The 25,689-nt window shown below is 44.2% G+C and overlaps 1 protein-coding gene across 1 annotated transcript in view; it reads right to left on the bottom strand.

The window, feature by feature from the left end:
• The window catches only part of LOC144687569 (lysine-specific demethylase 3A-like), a 65,561-nt gene that overhangs the window by 10,799 nt on the left and 29,073 nt on the right, over positions 1 to 25,689 (bottom strand). The window contains exons 9-22 of the mRNA XM_078553884.1: positions 24,525 to 25,222; positions 22,869 to 23,070; positions 20,338 to 20,552; positions 17,395 to 17,547; positions 16,635 to 16,730; positions 14,563 to 14,690; positions 13,110 to 13,314; positions 11,468 to 11,649; positions 9,879 to 10,145; positions 7,676 to 7,847; positions 5,715 to 5,805; positions 5,271 to 5,401; positions 5,049 to 5,168; positions 3,027 to 3,166 (exon numbers count right to left, since the gene is read on the bottom strand). Of these exons, the coding sequence (XP_078410010.1) occupies positions 3,027 to 3,166; positions 5,049 to 5,168; positions 5,271 to 5,401; positions 5,715 to 5,805; positions 7,676 to 7,847; positions 9,879 to 10,145; positions 11,468 to 11,649; positions 13,110 to 13,314; positions 14,563 to 14,690; positions 16,635 to 16,730; positions 17,395 to 17,547; positions 20,338 to 20,552; positions 22,869 to 23,070; positions 24,525 to 25,222 (2,800 nt within the window). The remainder of the gene's footprint in view (positions 1 to 3,026; positions 3,167 to 5,048; positions 5,169 to 5,270; positions 5,402 to 5,714; positions 5,806 to 7,675; positions 7,848 to 9,878; positions 10,146 to 11,467; positions 11,650 to 13,109; positions 13,315 to 14,562; positions 14,691 to 16,634; positions 16,731 to 17,394; positions 17,548 to 20,337; positions 20,553 to 22,868; positions 23,071 to 24,524; positions 25,223 to 25,689) is intronic.

Below are 25,689 nucleotides of genomic sequence, written 5' to 3'. Positions count from 1 at the left end.
AAGGGATTACAGGGAAAACCCAAACAATGGCCAAAATACTGGAAAACCTAACAAAGTTCACCGACAATCCAGGCTCAGACCAGTTTCAGAGTGGAGTTAGTACGTGCTCTGCAAGTACCACCAACAGGTCTGGGTTTGAATTCAGTCCCATTTCAACTGAAGTTGCAGAGTTGCCAGGTGAAGTACTAGAAAACATTGGTGAATGTACAGCTAGTAACATCAACACTCTTTATTTATGTGGGATCTCTAACGCAGCAAATTGCCCCAAGTGGCTCCACCACGGATGAAAATTGGACAGTGACCAGCAGTTAGGTGGGTCACAGAAGGTCACAACAACTCAAGCCCTTTTGATATGCTTAGCTTGCATGGGAAGGGGGAAGACCAGGGGAATAAAAAAGATTTTTTCAAACTCAATTACAAACAGATTCAGTAATAGTATTGTGCATTTTTGATAGAAAAAAAGGATAAAAAAAGCTGAGGAAAGCAAGTTATTTCTCCAAACTTTTGTATCATTTAACGCAGCCTACAATAAAATCATGGTAGGCAATGGAATGTTTGCCTTTATTTCAAAAAGGATGGAATATAAAAGTAAGGAAGTCTTGCTACAACTGTATTGGCAAGACCTGGAGTTCCGCATACAGTTTTGGTCTCCTTATTTGAGGGGGGATATACTTGCATCGGAAGCAGTTTAGAGAAGGTTCACTAGGCTGATTCCTGGGATGAGGTTAGAAGAATGCAAGGTGATCTTCTTGAAATGTAAGAATCGGAGGGAGCTCGACAGGGCAAACTCAGAGGATGTTTCCCCTCATGGGGGAAATCTAGAACTAGGGAGCACAGCTTTGTAATAAGTGATCTCCCATTTAAATGAAAATGAGGAATTTTTCTCTGAGTTGTTAATCTTTGAATTCTCTACCCCAGAGAGCAGTGGAGGCTGAGTCATTGAATATATTCAAAACTGAGTGAGACACGTTATTGATCTACAAGGAAGTCAAGAATTATTTGGAGGGGGGGGGAGGGGCAGCAAAGAAGAGAAATCGAGGCCAACTTCAGATCAGCTACGACCTTATTGAATGGCAGGGCAGGCTCAATGGGTCAACAGAATACATAGAGGAATGATGGTGCAACCATCCATGAATCTGGTAAAAATGGCACGTCCAGGAGCTGGAGGAGCTAGGAGATAGCACATGGGAGCAGAATTGGGATTTTTTTTAAATCATAGGTGACAAAAACAGTTTTGATGGACTTAATGATAAAGTCAGTGTCAGAGCAGAAGAGAGCAGTTAGTGACTTCGGCAAGCGCTGAGCCAAGCAGAGATAGTTGAATAATTAGAGAGGATGCATGAAAGGTGGTGGTGGCCAGTCCCAGCCTCATCTGACAAGGCTTGGAAGAGACAGCCTGGTTGGCAGGGAGTGGGTGCGTGGTAGGGGAAGAGGAGAGAGAAAAAAGCAAACAATAGTGCAATACGAAGGGACTGAACAGAATACACATAAAAGTAGAATCTACGTTTCTCCCATTTGGCATGAGGGATGGATCAAGGGGCTGGGAGTGCAAGATCAAAGGCAGAAATTTGTTGAAGAGGAATTTTGAGTTCCTCTTGGCTGGGTGAATAGTGTAGCTGAGAGGGAGGAGGGGCAATGCAATTTGAGGTCATCTGATGAAATTCACTGAAGATTGTGACTCTCATACGGGAGGTCACAGAGGTTGGCTTGTTAGCCCTTGGCAAGGGTGAAGGAAAAAAGAAACAGCTGGAATAGAGAAGGCAGCTACATTGTGGGAAAGATGTTACTGACGACAGAAGAACTTCAAAAAGGTCAAAGGCATTTGTGGATTGGGCAGACAAATGGCAGAAGAAGTTCAATGCAGAGAAAAGTGTGAGGGGATTCATTTTGGCAGGAAGAATATGGAGAGACGGTACAATATAAAGGGAGAAACTCTAAAGGAGGTGCAGGAACAAAGGGACCTCGGTGCATACGTACATAAGTTATTGAAGATGGCAGGGCATGTTGAAAGGGTAGTTAATAAAGCATATGGTATCCTAGGCTTTATTAATAGGGGCATTGAGTACAAGAGTAAGGAGATCATGTTGAACTTGTATAAGATACTAGTTAGGCCTCACCTGGAGTACTGCATCCAGTTCTGGGTGCCATACCTGAGGAAGGATGTGAAGGCATTGGAAACAGTACAGAGGAGATTCCAAAGAACGATTCCAGGGATAAACAACTGTAGTTATGAGGATAGATTGGAGAGGTTGGGTCTGTTTTCCTTGAGAAGAGAAGGCTAAGAGGAGGCTTGATAGGAGGTATTCAAGATTTTGAGGGGCATGGACAGGGTAAGTAATGAGAAACTGTTCCCACTCAAGAGTACATCAAGAGCTAGAGGGCACAGATTCCAAATAATGGGCAAAAGGAGTAGAAGCGATGCCAGGAAAAATTTTTTCACCCAGGGGGTGGTTGGAGTCTGAACGAACTTACTGAGAGGGTGGTGAAGACAGATTTGATTGAGATATTCAAAAGGGAATTGGATGGCTATCTTAAAAGAAAGAATGTGTAAGGTTACAGGGATAAGGCAGGGAGTGGGACTAGGTAGAATGCTCTTTCAGCAAGCCATTGCAGACTCGATGGGCTGAATGGCCTCCAGCACTGTAGATACTGTGATTCTGTGAAGGCTGCCATTTAGCAAGTTAAGACAGCTAACGATGTTGCGCTATATGGAAAATCAGAGGAGGAGTTAAGGATCAGAAAGGGTACTCCTGAAGGAGTTTCTTTTGGTTGGACGTAGAAAAAAAAGAGGGCCAAAGGATTTGTGGCAGGTAGCAAAGTGCAAATGGTAAAGGATGTGGAAGAGATGATCAGAGATGGCCACCCGAAACAGTATTGTGTGTCTCCCATCTCAGCTGCCAAAACCTCCCACTTGGATCACCTTGGAAAACAAGGAAGACACACAAACCTCCCTTCTCTGCCAGCGAGCGATCTCACAATAATTACATAGGTTTTCTGCCAAACCCCAACCTTTTCCCTCATCTTACCTTCCTCAACAGATCTCTGATCTTCTCTGCATCTTTGGCTGAGTAAATATGCCACAAGGCACCAGGCCTTTCATTGGACTCTGTGAAGCGTTTCATTGTCAACTCGTCTGCATCACCATCCTCCATGGTCTTCAGAATTTCTAACAAAATAAAATAAAATCGTTAACCAAACTGCTCCCTACAGGCAATGACTGATCTTTCTGCAACAACCAGTGTAGCCAATAGTATTGCAAAGCATTTGCTTGATTTAAAAAAAAAACTACTTTCCCCTCTACTCCCAAAGGTCTGACCCTGTCCTCTGCAAACATCTACATTCCTGCACCTATAGCAATCACTGATCATCAATCACGAACAGAAGCCCTGGCTATCTTTCTTCCTCCTCATCCTAACCAGGGACACTTGAGGTTAACCAGCCAGTGTCCTCAACAGTGTGCCAGTCAGGATCATTAAGTCGGCACAAATCAGGATTAGCCTAAGACATTATTGGTCTCTGGTCCACTATCAAACCATCTGGTATTCACCCACTGAACCACTGGTTCTGTGGGAGTTGTTATATTGAAACAAAGCAAAATATTACAAGGTCACCTAGAAGTACGAATCATTGTTTTTCATTCTGAACTCGTACAATTTTTTTTGCAAAAGCTGCTGTAGCAGCTTGTAGAATATGGACTTTCAATTTTGGTTTATGTCAGCTTATAAGCAAACATAGTTGTTTCGATACAGAGGTTTGCTTGTAAAGTTTCCTGCTACACAGCCAACATTTCACATATGCAAATTTAAAGAGAAATGTCTGCCTGCATACCCTGACACATTTAAGCCTTAGGTGCATAATGGAGGCTGCCAGTTTGACGTAGTACTGAGGCACTGCTGCACTGTCAGGAGGCCCAAGCTTTTCAACAAGGTTCCAACTGGAGCCTGTCTGACCCCATGGGCAGAATTTAGCCCCTGGCTGGTGGGCAGGCCCCACCGGCTCGGCAGCCGAACTCTGCCGCCGAAATGGGGCCCGCCGCCATTTTGAGTGGGCGGGCCAATTAAGGCCCACCCAGCAACCTGCCCGACAGGAATCGTTATGCGCTTCCTGTTCCGGCGGGGAGGGAATCCCCAACTGTCAAAGTGCACACTGCTCCCTGAGGCAAAGTCCTGTCTCAGGGAGTTTAGTGAAAGGTAGAGTCAAAAAATAGAGACATTTTAAAATTATTAACATGTTCCCCCTCATGTGACAATGTCACACGAGATGGGACATGTTGATAACAAACTCAAAATTTATTAAATTTTTACAAAACGGTCATGAAACTTCATCCCACCAGTGGATGAAGTTTCATTAATAATCTACAGGCCACTGGGGCTCCTGGCCTGCCCGCCAGCCTTAAGGTTGGCCAGGCAGGGCAGTTAACTATCTTAATGAGCCTGTCAATGGCCTTAATTGGCCATTGACAGGTTGGCGGGCGGACAGCTGATTTCGCTGTCCACCCGCCTTCCTTAAAATTTAAATGGCTCGGGATGATGTCGGGGATTCCTCCTGACGTCATCCTGCGTCATTTTCCCCTTGGCGAGCGGGCCCAGCCCCCAAATCGCCGAGGGGAAAATCCTGGCCCATAACACAAGCGTTAAAAAGTCTCATGGTGCTATTAGAAAAAGCAGGATTTCTTTCAGTGCCCTGACCAACATTGATCCCTCAGCCACCACCACTGCATCTGATTGTGGAATAAATAGCCAGATGCCTGGGAGAACTTCAAAAATGCCATAGAATCACGGGAGGGCAGACAATTCCTCTGTTTAATGTTTCATCCACAAAGCAGCACCCCTTTGGTACTGCACTAGAGTGTCAGCCTAGATTTTATGGTCAACAACCCAGCGTGGGACTTGAAGCCACAACCTCTGACTCAGAGGCACGAGAGCTACCACTGGACTACAGCTGACAGGGGCTTGCAATCCCATGAAAGTAACGTAACAAAGAATTGCTGTTTAGCAATTCATTTAAATATAACTTGTTTAGAGGGTCTGAGCCATTTAAAAACTCACCCTCTTCATGGTTGGGCTGACCACTGGGGATTCCTACATACACCATGACGTTAGCAGCATCTGACACATCCAAGTGAAGGTTTGTTGTACCAACCTTTCTATCCTCTGCTGATAATAATCCTAAGGGACAGAGGAAGAAGAGAGTTAACCGTACACAATAAGAATCACCACTTGTGCAAATGTGAGCAGACAGGGTGGAAAGGAAAAACACAGCTCACCCACCATAAGCATTATACATTTTTGGACCCAGGTCGGGTCTAACAAAAAAGTCCGGCAGCCTGGAGGCCAGGTTCAGTTTGCCGTCTCTCTTGGTATATTCAGGCAGGGGTAGGTTATTCATCAGGTCATCAAATCTGTAAGGAAAATATACAGGACAGTAGGAAACCATTTGATAATGTGGACATGTATTGTTGTTGCTTTATGGACACTCCAATAACTTCACCAAATAGATTGAAACATTTTAAGGAGGCAGCTGACCAACACCAAGGGCAAGGAGGGATGGGCAATAAAAATGCTGACTTTGTTAGCATTGCCTACATCCCCAGAAAGAATTAGAAAAGTCTCAATAAATTTCAGCGCAGTATGCTGATCTTAAATGTTATCTTCCTGCAGTACATCGTAACCAGTTCTTTGACAAGGACACCTTTACTCAAGTAGGTCATGTACCTAGAAAGCATCATGTCTCGGAAATCCTCCCCTGGGGGCCAGTCCTTCAGCTTCAAGGCCATCGGCTCCCTCTCTTTTGTGGCAAGGCGTCCTTAAAAAAAAGAAAAAAAGTTAGTTAAACCTCACAAAATAAATGGTCTTCGCTGCGGAAAAGAGTTAATTTCTTCCTACATAAGATTCAGTAGGTTAAATTTAAATGAAGTATCCAAAAGTCTACTGTGGGATTTCACTACTTTTCAACGGGGAGCAAGGGAGCACACATCTGATGCTGTAACAATTCAGCAGGAACATTTAAATAAACACCTTCAATGTAAACAATCATTCCAAGGAATACAAGAATGGCTGCCAGGCCAGCAATGCTAAGAGTCCTGTTCCAGTGACAGGTCACTCACTAGCTGAAAGGGAAAGATGGGTTAGTGATAATCTGTTCACTTCCTGCAGTTTGGGTTTCTCCCTCCAATTTACCTGTATCTACACAACGTACAGTATCTGCACAGAGTCAGGAACAAAGATAATGACTTTAATCATCAGTGATTCACAAAGTGGTCAGCTCTGTCAAAAACCACCAACACCACCTTCTTGCCAGGTATCTTTCACTGGTTACTCCAATTACACAACCAGCTGTCTGAAATCCACTATTTTGAAAAGGAAGAACAAATTCTTCTGCTTGTGCTGTGTTCAGGTGCAGAGTGGTACAGATCACATGATCTTCATGCCTCCAATAAGACAGGGACCACCTGTGACGACTTATACCAGGTCAATTTGAAGGAGCAGGTACTTTTTTTTTAAAAAAAAAAATATGCGTTCATGAGATGGGGCATCACTGGCTAGACCAGCATTCATTGTCCATCCCTAATTGCCCTGGAGTTGTTGGTGGTGAGCTGCCTTCTTGAACCGCTGCAGTCCATGTTGTGTAGGTGCACCCAAAGTACTGTTAGGGAGGGATTTTGACCCAGTGACAGTGAAGGCACGGCGATATATTTCCAAGTCAGGATGGCGAGTGGCTTGGAGGGGAACTTCCATGTGGTGGTGCTCCCATGTGTTTTCTGCCCTTGTCCTTGTATATGGTAGTGGTTGTGGGTTTGGGAGGTGCTGTCTAAGGAGCCTTGGTGAATTCCTGCAGTGCATCTTGCAGATGGTACACACTGCTGTAACTGTGCATCGGTGGCGGAGGGAGTAAATGCTTGTGGATGGGGTGCTGATCAAGCAGGCTGCTTTGTCCTGGATGGTGTCCATCTTCTTGAGTTGTTGGATCTGCACTCATCCAGGCAAATGGGGCGTATTCCATCACAATCCTGACTTGTGCCTTGTAGATGGTGGGCAGGTTTTAGGGCATCTGTTGAGTTACTTGTCACAGGATTCCTAGCCTCTGACCTGCAGGAGTACAGTACATGTGGTATAGGTGGGGTAGTCTTGTCCACCCACTTGGTAGACAAGACTACCCCACCTGAACAACATGTACTGTATTTCTGGATTAATAGGCAGGAGACTAATTTTGGTGTTGATTTACTTTGGCTCCAAGTGGCTGCCTCCTTACCCCACTAAGCTGTACATCACTTCAAGCAGTGGTGTCAACTGCAGCTAAGTGGTAGCACTCTTGTCTTGGAGTCAGAAGGTTGTACGGTTCAAGTCCAAAATGCAGAGACGTAAACTCATAATCTAAACCGATAGTTCAGTGCAGTACTGAGAGAGTGCTGCACTGGTGTCCTTTAGGTGAACCTCATCTGCCCCACTCAGGTGGGCAGAAAATACCAATATTTCTCCCTCAATCAACGTCACTAACAGAACAGATAATCCAGTCACCTTACTGCTGTGCGTGGGAGCTTCTTATGCATTTCCTACATTACAAGTGACTACACTTCAAAAATAGAGTACTTCATTGGCTGTAAAGCACTTATGCATACCCCGAGACAGTGACAGCTGCTATTCATAAAGACAAGTTCTTTGCCAACACCACTTACGTGAAAGGTCTTCAAATCCATCCCAAAAATCTCGTATTTTTGCACCAGCGATAATTGTGTTAGTTCTGCAGTCAACCAGGTCAGCATCCTGCTCTCCAAACTCATTCCCAAATGCTTCTGGCTTCCAGAGTTCTTCGCGTAGCTTCATGTGGACACCAGATACAATTACCGGCTAAATAAAATAAAAAAATCCAAACTGTAGTTAAAACAGGTCTAAGTGTTCAGTGAAGAATAGAGCAGCCAGAGGCAGGGAGTAACAGAAGTTAAATTTACAGTTACAACAAGCTGCATTTATGTAGCACCCTTAACTTAGTAAACCGTCACAAAGCACTTCACAGGAACATTATCAAACAAAATTTTGACACCAAGCCACATGAGATATTCGGACAGGTGGCCAAAGGTTTGGTCAAAGAGGCGTTATAAAGGATGAAAAAGGAGGGATTTTTGCAATCTCATACTTACAACTGGGTAAAACTGTGGTAGATATATATGCAAGGTCATCCATTTTGGTCCAAACAAGGATAGTTCAAAGTATTATTTAAATTGTGAAAATCTAGAAGGTGGAGGTCCAGGAGTCGATGCACAGGGATCACTAAAATGTAGTACTTCAGGTACAGAAAGGCGGCTAATGGAATGTTTGCCCTTATAACTGTAGCTCGAAGATAGAGGAGGAAATTTTGCTATAGCTTGACAAAGCCCAGGTTAGACCGCATCTACTGTCCTATGTACAGTTTTGGGCACCATACCTTAGAAAGAATATATTAGCATTGGAAGGTGTGTGACATAGTTCACCATAAATGTTATGAAGCATCCAAGGGTTAACTAGCCTTGTATTTCTTGGAATATATAAGACGAAAGGGGTGATTGATTGAGGTCTTAAGGATTTTGAAAGCAGCTGACGGCCTAGATAGGAACTTTTTTCCGCTGGTGGGGGGAATCCAGAACAAGGGGACATTATCTTAAATTCAGAACCAACCATTCAGCTGAGAAGTTAGAAAACACTTCTTCATGCAAAGGGTGATAGAAGTGTGGAACTCTCTCCCATTAAAAACATTGGATACTAGCTCAATTAATAATTTTAAAGCTGAGATTGATGGATTGTTGCTAGACCAGAGTACGAAAGGATATGGTGCCAAGGCAGGTGGATGGAGTTAAAACACAGACTAGCCGTGATCTCACTGAACGGTGAAAGGCTGAAGGGGCTGAATGATCGGCTCCTATTTTTATGTGCAGCACTAGGAATTTTGGCATGGGGAAATGGAACATAGCTAAGTGTGTAGCATTGCCTGGTCGCACAGCATATTTAATTGAAACGTACCCTGTCATAAGGCAGCCTTGGCTGAAGACATTCCACTTAACAGCTGCAGCTCCAACAGGCGTTTAGCAAACGTCAGCTGAAGGGGTTAAATCCTATACGATGTGCACCAAAGTTAAAAAGGAGAGAAGACGGGAGGTAGCGATGAGGTGAACCCAAGTGCCCACTTAATTGAGAGTGGAAGGAAAAAAGAGCACGGCAGAAATTCAGTTGTTGGGAAGAATGAGCAAGTGATTAGGTATGAATAATCCAACCGATCAAACATTGAACAAGTAATATTATACAGACAGTCAATCAGGAAACAGGACAAAATGGTAGGAACTACCTTTTAGAATGTATTATGATGGATAAAATGTAGGGTTAAATGAGTTTCCAGTGATACAACAGTAAGTTAGCATGGCTAAGCTCAAAGCTTGTCTGGTCTGATGAAAGGTCATCGACCTGAAACGTTAACTCTTTGTCTCTCCTCAGATGCTACCTGAGCTGCTGATTATTCCCACTATTTTCTGGTTTTAATTTCAGGTTTCCAGCATCTGCAGTATTTTGCTTTTGAACTATTTGATCGAATTGTGTAAAGTACTGATCAGAGGAAGTAGGACAGATGCTGCGATTAGGAGCTGCAGGCAACCCTCAGAATGTAAACTAGAAGAAAGCTAGTGGTAGCGGGTGGAAAAAAAACAAACAGAGGAAGAGGAAAGGGCTGCAACTCTAGCTAGAGGGATAGGTAAGACCTATTTGCTTACTATTGTTTATTGCCCAGTACTCTTGCATAAAGTACTTTTATGTTGACTTTATTTATGGAAAGTCAACATCAACCAACATTGTGCCACCCACAGGTGCTGGCACACCCCTCCTGCATTGTTCAAACATTTCAGGCTCCACACTTACATGCCCTTGCTTCCAGCACTCTCTGAAAATATTCCAATTGTTCTTGTTGCTTGGATCTTGCAAGCACAGCAAACGCCCACCGCAGTACCAGGTGTGAGGGGTGTCGGAGCCAAAAATCAGCACTTTCCCGGGTGCAGCCTTAGGTAGCTCTCGGGTGTCACACGTTTTGCTTGGTGCCTTCGGTCCATCACTGGGGGGTTTGCTTTGCACCAGCGAGGCAAAGATGTCATCGAGGAGATTGGAGGTGCTATTTGATCCTGTACCGGACTAATGCAGAAACATTATAAAAAGTTACAATCCAAACACTCTTATCCAGATATTTTACAGGAAGAAAGCTCGTTCAGACAAACCTGTCACCAGCACACACGTAACAAAATGTTGTCCACACTACAATACCAACTGTAACAACAGAGGCTTTAAAGATGGCTGGTGTGGGAACAGCACCGTGTTGGCACAGCAGACTCCCATTCATGTTTAATACATTTGTTGTCGGGACTTGACAAGACTGCATTAATTGCTCATCTCAAGCTGCTTTGGGAGTGTGGTGCTGAGCCACTTTCTTGAAAAAAAAACTGCACTTCAACTCAGTGGCTTGCTCAACAACTTTGGAGGACATTAAGAGTCAATCATGCAATGTGGGATTGGAGTCACAGGGATGTAGGAGGTGGCTGATTGCCTTCCTGAAGATTATTAGTGAATAAGTTCTGTGCTTGTGACAATACAGAAGCTAGCACTTTATTTTTCTGGTAGTAATCAGAAAATTAATTGAATTCAATTTCGCAATTTACAACGCTAGAGTTTGAAGCGACTGTCTTTGGGTTATTAGTCCAGAACCATAATTAATGCACTACTGCACCCAAGAGAAAAAACAATTTTACCCTATGTCTGGGCAGCGTTATATTTGATTTTAAATTATTTAATGCCATCACCAAGCTCCGAGGGGGGTGTTATGCTATCGGAGAGGTGTGCTTTCCAGGAAAATGTTAAACTGAGGCCTCGTGTACGCTCTGGAGCTAAAACATCCTATGGCACTCTTTCAAAGAACAGATTCTGGCCAATATTTATCCCTCAATCAGTGTCACTAAAATTATCTGGTCATTATCGCAGTATCAGTTATGAGAGTTTGCCACGTGCAATTTGGCTGCTGTATGTCCTGGATTACCACACTTAAAAAAAAAGTGCTTCATTGACAGTAAAATGCTTCGAGATGTCCCGAAGTATGAAAGGTGCTATATACATGCAAATCTTCCCATTTCTCCCCCACCCTCCCCCCACAACACCCACCACTATTATTTTGCATCTGCAGCTAAACTCATTTCCAGATTCCTTCTTTTAACTTTCCGCCAGACGCCTATACTATTTGACTACCAACTATAAAAAGACGGATGTTCATTATCAGTCATACTGCCCTTTAAATCGAGGTTCAGTACAACAGCTCACAGCAACGGATGCAAGAGTGATGATTTGGCGCAATTTATCACATCATTTAAACGTAAACACGCAAACGAAAAAAAAAAACCAACCAGGAAAGCTAGTGGCCAACCAAACTCCTGACAGGTTGGTGCACTGGGAGTAAAAATGAGGCTCACCTTCCCCAAGCTGAAGGACAGGAGATTTCTCAGTGAGCTGGTGGTGCTGCAGCTACTCGGCGTGAGGGTTAACAAACTGTTGAACGTTTGCAGGGATGCTGAAGGCTTCGACAAAGTGCTCAAGGGGTTAAACAAGTCAACGGGCTTTATCTCTTTATTCAACGAGGGCAGCTGCAGGCTTCCTGTGGGAACAATTCAGGGAAAAACAAACAGTTAACGTGACTGAAATCCTGACCTTCTCCATGGTTACGTAGACGAATTTCGAATCAATTCCTGGAAGTTTTAAACATCAGGCCCAGAAAATTTACACTAATTAAAACACACACATGCACATTGATGACCATTCTCCTCTTTTGCTCCACTATCTCTTGAACCCTCCACCTTGATGGGCAGAAACATGAGAAGTTTAGAGGTCATGGGAAAGGAGGTGAGTGGAAGAATAGAAGTTGGGATTCCTTACAGTGACCCAGTGTTGAACGTAAGGTTTTGAAGAAAAGTCCTATGCATGTTAATTCTGTTTCTCTCTCTCTCTCTACAGATTCTGCCAGACCTGAGTATTCCCAGCATTTTGTTTTTTCACTAAAGATCTGATGTCTGTTCAAGGATTATTACTGCAATACAAATCACTGCTACCACTAGAGGGTGCAGGTGAGCAATGAAAATTCCCAATAGTAAAAAGTATGAGATTTTTCACCCCTTCAAAATTGTAACATCAACATTTTCCTCAGGGTGTTTCACATAAGCTCTGAACCATAACAATTAGAAGGCAGCCATCTAACCAAGCCACTGACATGACAGTTGTTTAAAAAAAAAATCAAGAGCAAAGCTCAGGCAATTTATAATCACCTTCTGAACTGGATGATTACCATCTTGTAAATCATTCCAGAACTTTAGAATGCATTGTAAATTTTATGAGGTGATTTCATTCCGTCTTTTTTTCTGCAGTCAGCGCTGACTCCTCCTGCTATCATTGGCTAGATTATCAATGCGGGACGATGTTTATATTGAATCAATAAATGCTGGGTCATTACTGTAAGCTTATCAAAAAGTAAATTTGAAATGATTACAGGAACATTCTGTAACAACTGCATACAGTTTTAACATTCCACCCACTCAATCAATCAATCTCAAACATTAGGTCATGGTATGAATCACATTACTCATATCAGAGGAAGAAAATCCCACCAACCATTTTTTTTCTTGAAGAAAGAAAAGCTCAAGACATTAAACAGCATTGAAAAGTACTAGAGTCCTGTGTGATGATCTGCTGCATGAATCACATTATTGTACCACTGGTGGCACTGGTTGGGTTGTAGCTGGAGCACTGCGTGCGGTTCTGATTACTGCACCGTAGGAGGGATGTGGCTGCACGGGCCAGGATGTTGCCTGGGCTGGAAAGATTTGGCTACTGGGGTGGATTGGATGGGCTGGGGTTGTTTTCTTTGGAGCAGAGGAGGTTGATGAGGTGTGTGGAATTGTGCAGGGGAGGGCCTAGATGGAGTGGGTGGAAGGGCCTTGTGCCCCTTGATTGGAGGATTCATGGTCAAGGGATGGGAATTTGGGGTGGGATGTTTGAAGAGGATTCGGTAGGGGAAGAGAAGGGTTAAGTACATCTTAAGAAGGAGGCGAACAGGGGGGTTACCTTTATTCTCTTCCTTGCCTTTAACATCGCTCAGGCCCATCATCCAGTTGAAGGTAGAGTCTTCTTTCTTCCTCAGGGTTGCAGCAGCAGAAGTGAGAGTTACGTTACTGCTGGTGCTCGTCACACTTGGTGTGGAGTTATATTCAGAGGCTGGTGGTTTGTTACAGGCTGATGCCTCACTGGAAGCCACATTGTTATTTAGTTTCTAGAATACAGATAAATGACATTCAAAATTGAATACAATACGTTCACAGCTTAACACACATCTGGCATGCTCTTTCAAAACACTGCATGCGAGAAGAACCACAAGGACTTCAGCACGACAGGGAAAAGGAGAATCGGTTAAATTTACAATGAAAATTGCAACAGATCAACTTCCTTAGCTGTTCATCAAACTTGGTTTGAGCACTTCACTGTAAATGGCATTCTAGCTTTGCTGAGATGGAGATAGCAGTTGAGAAACAGAAAATGAACAGCATGCAGAATGCCTCATCTACCAACATAACCAGCACAATATGTTCAAATCCAAGAGAGTCATTACACTGCCCCCTGTGGCCACAGAAGATCATCAAGCAATTGCACTGAGGTGAGGAACAATGCTCCCTGTAAACTGCACACACAGCCACTCAGCAACACAGAAGGTACCGCACAGGCCACTCATAAGTTGTCCCCTTTAAGATCCCGTGCATGCTGGGCCACGGAAAATAATGTAAACAGTACCGCACGGTCAAATGAACAGGCTGTGCAGAAATGGAAAACATTTAGAGGAAACATGGGTGAGGAATAAAAATAGACTGAGACCCGATTGCTGCACCATTGTCATGCTATGGCGCAACAGGGCCACATGAGTCTCAGTCACTGCAAAAAAAATAAAAGCAAGATTGCCAAGACCTTTCATAAAACAGATGATTTGTTATCTAAGACAGGAAACCACCAACAGGAGTTGTCTTTTGGTATTTCTAAAGTGTCAGCCATGGCTCAGTATTAATTAACAGTCTCACACAGGTTTCAGGACATCATCAATTCAAGCTCCCACTCCACAGGCTGGAGCACAAAATCTAGGGGTGACAGTCCAAGTGCTACACTGAGGGGAGTGTTGCTCTGCCAGTAGTGTCACCTTTCAGGAGGGGTTGTGTATTTTTCAAGTGCAGTCACCGTGATAATGTAGGAAAAGTGGGAATCAGGTTGGCATGCAGCAGGCTCCCAGAAACAGCAATGTAATGATGAGGCCAGAGTGCTCAGGCAGTGTGGGGGTCGGGGGGAAAGAGTTCTACCTGTTGAGCCACAGCTGAACGTCCGACCATCTGAGCACGGATCAATGGAAATGTGGGAAAACAAATCTGTAGCCATCGAACACTTCAACCTTAAGCAAAGAGGTCCACGCATTGAATTTCGAGAATACTTGAACGTATTTATAGGATGAGACTTCAAATAAATTTAGCATGTCCTATACCTGATCTGCCTCACTGGCTGTGGGAGGCTTAAACAAAGGCTTGTTCTTCTTCATCGTACAAGGACAGTTGGCTTTTATGCCCCATTTCCCCCTTGTAGAATGAACAATGTTTCCAATCTGATACAGGGCTGGAACAGAAAGGGGAAAAAAAAAAGCACAAGGATTAAGTAAAAGGTAATTTGAATGGATCAGCAGAGAATTGTTGCTGGATTAATTGTTTGTTAATTGAATTGTTGTTGGGTTAATCCTAGTATTTGACGGATTCACAAAGATTCAGATCGTTGCTATGTTGCTTCAGGTGCCTACACAATGGTCATTGAATGTCCACAAGCAGGAGCCAAGTTACATAATCAGGGCTCTGCCCCCCAGCTGCTATCTAAACTTCTGCTGGGAGTGGTGGCTGCAGCTATTGCACAATTCAAATCACGGACAACCAAGTTAAAGCCGTATTCAGTGAGATTCGCCTAAAAATAAACTGAAATCCAACGCCAGTCTGCGCAATTGTTCTTTTTAATTCATTGAGGGGGGCGTGGGCTTCGCTGGCTGGGCCAGCATTTATTGCCCATCCCTAATTGCCCTTGAGAAGGTGGTGACGAGCTGCCTTCTTGAACCATTGCAGCCCATGTGGTGTAAGGTACACCCACAGTACTGTTAGGGAGGGAGTTCCAGGATTTTGACCCAGCTGAACAACTGTTCCTGTTAAGTGCCCCTGCCCCCAACACCTCCTCCCACCCCCCACCGCCCCCCCCCTCAACCCCAAATGCATGGGCAACTTCTTGAGGCGTGTGGGCCCTTTAAATTAATGTTGCCTGGCCGCAGATATACAGTAACTTAAAGGGACCAACTTGTGCGCAGCCTGCACAAGGGACTTTAATTTGCTGCAAGGTTTAGGGAGAAACATCGATAGTGGATTGGGCGATGAAAACTCAAATCCTGGATGATTCTTCAGAGCAGGATCATTAGAATGAGTCAATTAAACATTAGAAGGGGCAACGGTCAAACCTTCCAAAACTACCGAACAATGGCAAAAGGGAAATTTTCAACTCATCAACTTTTCCCCATTGATAGTGTTGCTTCTCTGCCAGGGTGGGATCATTGCAATGGGAATGGCAGCAAGACAGCTCAGTCATATTCAAGCTGTAACCATATGCAGGGCTTTAATTTTTGCTGCCATCTTTTAGGACTCTTGCTGAGATACGGTTCCACAATATCACCAGCTCCAGCTATGCAGCAATGCTTCCAGCGGAAGCCTAGACAAAAAGCTACTTGAACGTAGGACTTAGGAGCTGGAGTAGGCCATTCGGCCCTTCGAGCCTGCTCCACCGTTCAGTAAGATAATGGCTGCTCTGCTTGTGGTCTCAATTCCACTTGTCTGCACCTCCACCCCCACCCCCAAGAACTCTCGACTCTCTTGTCTATCAAATATCTGTATATCTGTCCAACTCTGCTTTGAATATATTCAACGACCCAGTCTCCGCTGTTCTCTGGGGAAGAGAATTCCACAGACTAAATGGCCCTCAGAAAAAAAATTCTCCTCACCTCAGTCTTAAAATCTATTATTCTTAAACTGTGTCCCCTAATTCTAGACTCCCTCACAAGTGGAAACATCCTCCTGATGTCTATCCTATCAGGTCCCCTCAGGATCCTATGTTTCAATAAGATCACCTCTCATTCTTCTAAACTCCAATGGGTATACATTGAATACATGGGTATACTTCCAATGGGAACACAGAGGTCAATCAGATCATGTCCTTGCTTGATGCCCGTGTGTGTGCGGGACTCGCCAGATAACAATCAAGAGCAGGTATCTTTCCTTTCCTCCTTAGCCCAGACACCAAAAACTGTAGCAACCCCCATGGAGAACAGCAAACTCAGAGGCTGGAGGTGGGGGGGCAAATTTAGGATCGTGGGGTCCAAATGTCCACTATTGATGGCAGATGTATTGCACAATGCCCGATACTGGCTTGACTGCAAACTAGTGTTATTCATCAAAGGTTTGACTCAAATCAACCCCATGAGAGCAAAATCAATCTTCGCAACAGTATAAACTTGCTGAACATACGCCCGTTTACCTGAACCAGGAATAATCTGTGTCGGCATCAGCTTCTCTGGTTCATGGACATGGCCTTTAGCACATTTCAACCAAGAAAACATCTCCTCTTCGCTATCTGTGCATTAGGTTGGGTTATGGGGAGGAGGAGGAAAAAGGAAAAGATTGAAAAGCATTACAACCACCTATTGACACGGACGCGCCCAATTCATTATTCACTGAATACGCACAATGATTTGCGAGAGAGAAAAAAGTCAGCAGTCCTGACATTGTAAAAGTGTTAGGACACAATGCTGAAACAGTGACACGCTTAATACAGCCCATGACATTAGTGACTACCCTTCAAAAAAGGACTCCATTGGCCATGAAGCTTTTCGAGGCATCCTGGAGGAGGTGGTGAAAGGCTCTATGTAAATCCAAGTCTTTCATGGACCATTTAGGACCCCACACCTCCCGGCCTGACCAGATCCGCTGCTCCACGTGTCATCTGCCCACTTCAGCTGCGAAGAGGTGGGTGGAACTGGAATACAGCACTCTCCTCAGTGAAATCCCAGTGGCCAAATCAACGCATCACTGCTGAAATTGAGAGTTTGTCACATGGGGAGGCGGGGGTGGGGTGGTGGGGTGAAAGTTGGAACGTTCCGGACAGCAACATTCAAATAAGTCTCCGCCACTCGATCCCATGGTCATAGACACAATGGAGAACGCTGCAGACAGACATGCACCAGGAGAGGAGTTATCCATTTAAAAGATTACCGGCCAGTTCAGATCCCCCAGCTTACCTTGCTGTGGACTGGTCTTCTTCATCTTGTAGCAGTCGAGACAGACGCCGAAGCCACACTTCGGACACACCCAGTGGATGTTGAAGAGGGTCGTCTCACAGGCATCACACATTTCTCGAATTCCCCGCACCGCTCGTTTCCATGCGATTTTTTCTAGAGGAGACAGACGAAGGTTGAAGATGACCTTTTTCCCCCGCTTGCTATTACCATTTCTACTGCAGAACGGTTGGAAAACGAGCGCTCAGGAGAACATGCCATGTCAAAAGACCGCACACCTCAAACTTAATTACCTGACCGACAAAACCGCAGTTCATCAGAAGTCGCTCACTCAATCTTTTATCGAACGGAGGGGGCAATTTAATTTTGACCCAATTCCGTTTAGTTTTGTTAGCAAAACGGGGCGTTAGAATCAACCTGCCTCCTTTCAAGTCGAAAACACTTGAGCCAATTCCAATAATATAAATCATTTTCTCCCCTCCTAAGCTTTGAATTCTAACTCAGCAACAGCCATTTGCCTTCATTGCCTTCATACCTCTCTATGCAGGATGTCAGTGAGGTTCAGGAATCCCAATACATCTCTTGTTTGTTTGCTCAAGAGTGTGAAGAAACAGGGTTTAATGAAGTTTTCAGAACATTTTAAAAAGGATGACCGTGGGACTCAGGTCCTTGCGTCACAAGTGACTCAAGAAAACCAAGCTTTCCTTCATCCAAATTAGGACTGAAGCAAAAATGGATGTGGTAGAGCAACAGTGCCCTCTGACCGGGGTTGGGGGGGGGGGTAGTATTTGTTGATGGAAGGAGTGGCCTTGAAGTGGCACAGCATACTCTAATTCCCCGTTTTCTTGGATAACGATTCTAAAATAACGTTAACTCGAAACCAAAAACCTACTGGTTGCACAAGGAAGCACATCCCCTGTCTACAGTGTAGATCAACAGAGGAACAAAGGATCCATCTTCTACTAGGTTACGGTATAGTGTGCCTGTTCCTGTGTAACATATCCTCTCTACTACTCTGGTTACTTTAGTTTAAAAAAGTCAAATTATTGAGTTTTGGGTCTAGCAAATGGGATTGATATTCTGTGCTAGAGACAGAACATTTCCTTACTGTACACAGCTAGGAGCAAGGTCAAGTGCAGCAAATGATGACAGAAGAATACAGTTCTTTTTACAGTGCACCAATAGTTCAACCCCAACTCTCCCCATACCCACCTCTGTTAGAGATTTTAGGAAAGCCTTTGACAAGATAGCAGATGGGAAATTATAATACATTAGGAGAATTATAATTTCCTCCAATGTTAGAAAGCCCGAAGCCATTGTTTTTAGCCCCAGCTCCAATTCCTAATTACCGACCCCATCCCGTCATTTCAAGGTTAAGCCAGTCTGTTCGTAGCCTTGGCCGTCACGCTCGATCCCAAGATGAGCTTCTGACCTCATATTTGTACCATCACTGATTCTCTATTTCCAACTCCATAACATTGCTCGACTTGTGTGTGTCTCAGCTCATCTGCTGCTGAAACCCTCATTCATGCCTTCATTACTTAGTCTAGATTCAACTTGTTCAACTCACTCCGGGCTGTTTTTCCGCATTCTACCCTCTGTAAACTTGAGATCACCAACAAGACTGCTGCCGTGTCTTAATTTGCAGCAAGTTCTGTTCCCCGATCACCCCTGTGTTCTCTAACCTACTGTGGCTACGTTCAAGCAACATCTTGATTTTTAAAAGCCTAATTTCCAAATCCCTCCATGGCCTTCCCCTCCCCAAATCTGTAATCTCCTTCCACCCCACAACCGTCTGAGATATCTGCGCTCCTCTAATTCTGGCCTCTTGAGCATTCTTGATTTTAACCGCTCCACCACTGGTGGCCATTCCTTCAGCTGCTCTGGAATTACCTCCCCGCCTCACTACCTTGCTTTCCTCCTTGAAGACGCTTCTTAAAACCTACCTCTTTGACCAAGTTCTGGTCATCTGACCCAATGTCTCATGTGGCTCGGTGTCACGCTTTGTTTTATAATGTTCCTGTGAAGAACCTTGGGGGCAGTTCATTATATTAAAAGGTGCTATAGAAACAGAAGGTGGTGTTGTAAAGTGGTATGGGAATTGGGAGTAAGACTGGGTTAAATTCGATTAAAAAAGGGTCACAGCAAACTGAGTCGCAGTTAAAAGGCAGCTTTCTACAGAGTGGGTGGAAGACGATAGCGTTGAACCACAGAGTTCAGTTTCGCAGCCAACTGTGTTCACTTGGGGTACATCAATGATTCATCAAGATGGAAAGCTGGGTGAAATGAGCTAAAAAGTGGCAGATGAATTCGATGTCAGCAAGTGTGAGCTGATGCATTTTTAATTTGAAAAAGAGTGTCGAATAGGAGAACAAGTAATGATGAGCCTATGTAAAACTTTAAGGTGGCCTCACAATATCACGTGCAGCCATGAGCTCCATATTATAAGTAAATGTTGAAGCTTCAGAGAGGGCACAACACTGATTCACTCTGGTATACGAAAGTCTGAGAGAGCAAGAGAAGATTTTTCACACATTGAGCTGTGAGGCGGTGGATGGTTGCATGGGTCGTGCTTGAGGCAGAAGCTTTTTAACATTCAAGATTAGGTAGCTGGGTGGACGAGGAACAAGGTGGGAGGGAGAGAATGAAGGGATAGGGTAGGTAAATGTGATTAGGGCTACTCGCTTGTGTGAAAAGGTAAACACTGGCACAGTCAAGTACCTGCTTGAATCTTGTAACTTCTATGTAGTCCTACTAAATGAGATTTTCATTCATCAGTAGTTTTCTGTTGTGAATATAGAAAGGTTGGCGTGAGATCTTTTGAACCGCTGAGTCAGGACCCTTACAGCCCAATGGTATGATTTCAAACAAACTCGAGTTGAAAAAAAAACTGGCTTCAAGCCGATTAGACAAAATTGAGAGAGTAACAACGTCAGAAATACTTACTACAAGGTTCCACCAACTTCAGCGCTTCTTTTTCAGACATAACCAACTGGCAGAAATGGTCTCCAATATTAGCCAGAATATACTTGGAGGTGTCCAGGTCCAAGCCCTCAACGTTAGCATCAGAGGGCATCCACAAGCGTAAGGCTTCTGGATCACATTGGTTTGGAGCGAGGAATCCTTCTGCACGCAGCACTCCATGTTTGTTAAAATGCAACCTAAAATGGCAAAGTTACTGAAATGTATCAAGCTGCCATGTTGCAATAATAGGAAAGGCAGTTTACAATGTCAGCCTCCAACTAGTCCGTCTGTGGGAAGAATACAATCTTTGCAAATATTAAGGCAAATTGCTGAGCAGAAAGAAGCCATATAGCCCTTTGCGCCCGTGCCAATTCTCTGAAAGAGCTATCAATTAGCCCACTCTCCTGCTTTATTTCCCCCGCTTTGGCCTCCCGCCCCAAACCTTCCCTTTTCAAATATAGATATCCAATTCCCTTTTGAAAGTTGCTACCGAAACTGCTTCCAGCACCCTTTCAGGCAGTGCATTCCAGGTTATATCTGAGCAAAGCATTTTTCTTCCTCTATCTATCCCCAGTCTATTTTAAAATCTTTTTTTTAAAACTTTCATAAATACTAAAAATGAATAACAAAAATGATCACATTGAATTAGATCACTATTCTACACCTTAAATAGAGTAAGCAGATGACCAGAAGAGAGTGATTTCTGGTTATAGATTTTAAAAACATGGTTTTGTAAAAGGGAAATCATGTTTAACCAATATATTGGAGTTCTTTGAAGGAGCTGCATGTGCTGTGGATAAAGGGGAACCTTTAGGTGGATGTACTGTACTTAGATTTCCAGAAGGCATTTGATAAGGTGCCACATCAAAGGTTATTGCAGAAAATAAAGGCTCATGGTGTAGGGGGTAACATATTGGCATGGATAGAAGATTGGTTAGCTAACAGGAAGCAGAGGGTAGACATAAATAGGTCTTTTTCTGGTTGGCAGGATGTGATGAGTGGTGTGCCACAGGGATCAGTGCTGGAGCATCAACATTTTACAATTTATATAAATGACTTGGATGAAGGGACTGAAGGGATGGTGGCTAAATTTGCTGATGACACAAAGATAGGTAGGAAAGTAAATTGTGAAGAGGATGTAAGGAGGCTACAAAGCGACATAGATAGGTTAAGTGAGTGGGCAAAGATCTGGCAAATGGAGTATAATGTGGACAAATATAAAATCGTTCATTTTGGCAGGAATAAAAAAATTATCTAAATGAATCTGAGCTCGGCAATCTCTCACCAGAGGGATCTGGGTGTCCTAGTGCATGAATCACAAAAGGTTAGTATGCAGGCACAACAAGTAATTGGGAAAGCTAATAGAATGTTATCATTTATCGTGAGGGGAATTGATTACAAAAGTAGGTAGGTTATGCTTTAGTTGTACAGGGCACTGGTTAGACCATATTTGGAGTACTGCATACAGTATTGGTCTACTTATTTAAGGAAAGATTTAAATGCATTAGAAGCAGTTCAGAGAAGGTTTACTAGACTAATGCCTGGAATGGGCAGGTTGTCTTATGAGGAATGGCAGGACAGGTTAGGCTTGTACCTACTGAAATTTGGAAGAGTAAAAGGTGACTTAATTGAAGCCTTTTAGATCCTGAGGGGTCTTGACAGGGTGGATGTGGAGAGGATGTTTCGTCTTGTGGGAGAATCTAGCACGAGGGGTCACTGTTTATAAATAAGAGGTCGCTCATTAAAAACAGAGATGAAGAGAAATTTTTTCTCTGAGGGTTACGAGTCTTTGGAACTCTCTTCCTCAAACGGTGGTGGAAGCAGAGTCTTTGAATATTTTGTAAGGCAGAGCTAGATAGATTTTTGATTAACAAGGGTTATTGGGAGTAGGCAGAAATCTGGGGTTGAGGTTACGTTCAGATCAGCCATGAGCTTACTCAATGGCACAGCAGGCTCAAGGGGCCAAGTGGCCAACTCCTGCTCATAACTCGTGTGTTCATAAAGCCTTGGTTTTTGCGGAGAGGTCTTTCTTTTGAAGAATAATAGTACCCAGGAATAGCACTCACTCACCACAGGTCACCTTCCATTGGTAACAGGCCACCAACAAGAAGAATCCAGCCAAATTAAATGGGACGAAAACAACCACTGGAGCCCTTCCCTTGAAAATAACAGGGCCTTAGCCAAGTGTGCATTCATCATGTGGACAGGTTATTTGGGCAAAGATGATACCTACTGAACTGTGATGCCTTTCATCAGCAGAGTGACAGTGACCAGGGGCTAATTATGGCACCCATGGTGCCCCCAACTAGGGTCAGACGATGTATCAAGAGTGAACCAGAAACCTTTGTGCTCTGTATGGCTAAGTGCACCATGTGATAACTTTCTATTAGGTACAGGTGTCCAGTTGGACTTGCAGTGAGAAACCTAGATTAAGTTAATGGGTTAATACAGAGAAGCAACAGAAAGGAGAGAGATTATACATCTTCTGGTTCATTAGAAAAGCCAATGCTCACTTTCTGAAGTGGAAGAACCTGCAGAAGACAGTGGAATCAGCCTCATCTCTGTATCGGTGGTAACTGGCCAAGCGACATTCTCTGCACTTGTGCAGGTGGGGAGCAATGTCAATGCAGGAGCCATCTTGCAGAAAGGACTCGCCGCTCTGCTGCAAAGCCCGGACTTTCTGAGCATCATTCAGCACCGACTGCGAGACATCGGCTATAAAATACAGCAACATCCATGAGCAAGCAGTCCTATTAGATACTAAACACACAGGATTTCACTGCCACTGCCAACCAGAGCTGCTTTATGCGCCTAAGCAGCATTTCAGCCAAAATTAATGCTCCTTCTGGCCCTTAGGAAATTGGCCCCAGCTGATCCCAGATACCATATCACCCCCATCCCAGGACTGCCTCTGCCTCAAATCAGAAAAAATGCCAGCTCTACTCCCTCTAAGAACATTCTGGAGGTCCCCCCACCCTCCCAAACCAACCCATTCAGCAAACAGCCCATCAGAGCCCCAAAATGTGCAGGCAGTTCAGTGTGAATATTAAAAACACAGCCCCCAACATAGAACCCTATTAAACCACCCACTGCCCAGCTGCTGTATATACCCCGGGAGTGCTGCCTGAAATGACTTAAAAGCCAAATTCAGAGCAAGGGCTATAATAGTTGGGAAGATCAGCTCAAGGGCACCAGGCTCACCCAATGTCTCAGTAATGTATTGGGAAGAGAAGCACCAAGGCAAGAATTTACAAGAAGGTTGCCAGGGCTTGAAAATTGCAGCTATGAGGAAAGATTGGATAGGCTGGGGCTGTTTTCCTTGGAACGGAGGATGCTCAGGGGTGACCTGATTGAGGTGTACAAGATTATGAGAGGCCTAGATAGAGTAGACAGGGGTGCCCTGTTTCCCCTAGCTGAGGGGTCAATTACCAGGGGCATAGATTTAAGGTGATTGGTAGGAGGTAGAGGCGACATGAGGAAAATCTTCTTCACTCAGAGGGCGGTGGGTGTCTGGAATTCGCGGCCTGGTTTGGTGGGTGAGGCCAAGACCCTCAACTGTAAAAAGTACCTGGATCTGCACCCAAAGTGCTGTAACCTGCAAGGCTACGGACTGGGTGCTGGAAGGTGGGATAAGCATGGACAGCTAGGTTTTCTCTCTTCTTTTTCGGCCGGCACAAACACGATGGGCTGAATGGCCTCTTCCTGTGCCATAACTTCTCTATGGTTCTAAGACAATACTGCCTTCGAAGTGATAGTTTATATTGGTCTAGATCACGGGTATAAAGCCTGTGTGGAATCACTTACAAAACAGACGCAAATACAAGAGAAAATATTGACAATTCTCAAAGGGTGTATCAGCTGCCCAGAATGATACCTGGACTCCAAGGGTTAAATTACAAGGAGTGCTTACACAAATCATGGTTATATTCCCTGGAGTTTAGAAGGTTAAGGGCTGACTTGATTGAAGCTTAAGGAGAACAGATAGGGTACAGAGAGAAACTATTCCCAATGTTTGGGAAGCATTGGGCTAGAGGGCATAGTCTAAAAATAAGAGGCAGTCCTTTCAAGAGTCACAAAGAGCAGTAAAAGTTTGGAAGTCTTCCAGAAATGGCAACTGATGTTAAGTCAATTGTTAAATTTTACATCAGAGAACCAAATAAATTACTCACCCCTGCCTCTTCTTCCTTTGAAGAGAGTATTTCTCAGCTGGTCACCTCCTTCCCCTTTATGCCTCCGACTAGGAGACCAGGTCTTGTGGAATGACGAATTCCTCAAACCTTTTGGGGTCAGGGGCTCAGATCCTAGTTCCGAACTCATTCCCGACGAGCAGCTCAAGTCACTAGTTGTACTTTCTGTGTCACTTTCATTTCCGTCGATATGTAGTAGAGAACTGGCCAGTGAAGCCTTGGCATCTTTTGCCTCTACGTGCTCGGCGAGGCCTGAAGGCGTGGCAGCTCCCCGACTACACGAGCTGACCGGAAAGCCACTGGACAGGTTAAATGTTTGTGACGAATGGGACTGAACGCCAGTCGCTGCGCCTGCCTTAATGTTTGTGGCAGGAAGCAACACCTCGCAGTTTGAAGGATCAGTTGCCAGAACGTTTGTTACCTTCTCCTGATGAAGGGGTTTCTCTTTCTCACATCTGTCAGGAAGTCTGTTTCTAGAAGTCTGAAATGGCACTCCTGTTGATGAAGATGTCACCGGGCAGTTACTGGTATAGCTTCCCGCTGAAGGCAGTTTATGGCGACCTTCCAAAAATAATCCTGATGTATTGGAATCTGGACATGTGGGGTTAGCATTTCCATTGCTTACTGGAGTATACTGCCTTTCATCCGGCACTTCTCCCATTCTTTGCTCTTCAACAGTCCTACAAAAGAGACAAAGCCAAAAATCATTCAAAGCTCCAGGCTGATGAAATGCAGCCTGTGCCCTATAGCATAATTGCATTAATCGCGCTTCACATGATCGTACGAACATATGAATTAGGAGCATTAGGACATTCGGCCTCTCGAGCCTGCTCCGCCATTCAATGAGGTCATGGCAGATCTGACTGTGGCCTCAACTCCACGTCCCGCCTACCCCCGATAACCTTTGACTCCCTTGTCAGTCAAGAAATATATATTTCATTTTATTTACACATATTTAATATCCTCAGAGAAGGAGAAAGAGAGAGAATAAATAGAGAAATTAAAAAAAAAGCGTGTGTTTGAAGATAGCGATACCAGTGGTCCTGATGGAGACTAATCCCCATTTGGAAAGGTATGGGGCTGGCACGTCGATATAGTGCCAGCTTTGCACAGCTTCTCCAAGAAGGAAAACTGTGCTTACATGAAA

Source organism: Cetorhinus maximus, chromosome 1, assembly GCF_964194155.1.
Source record: "Cetorhinus maximus chromosome 1, sCetMax3.hap1.1, whole genome shotgun sequence".
Taxonomy (NCBI): Eukaryota; Metazoa; Chordata; class Chondrichthyes; order Lamniformes; family Cetorhinidae; genus Cetorhinus; species Cetorhinus maximus.
The sequence above is the reverse complement of the archived record's forward strand: the minus strand, read 5'-3'. Positions and strand labels throughout refer to the sequence as shown.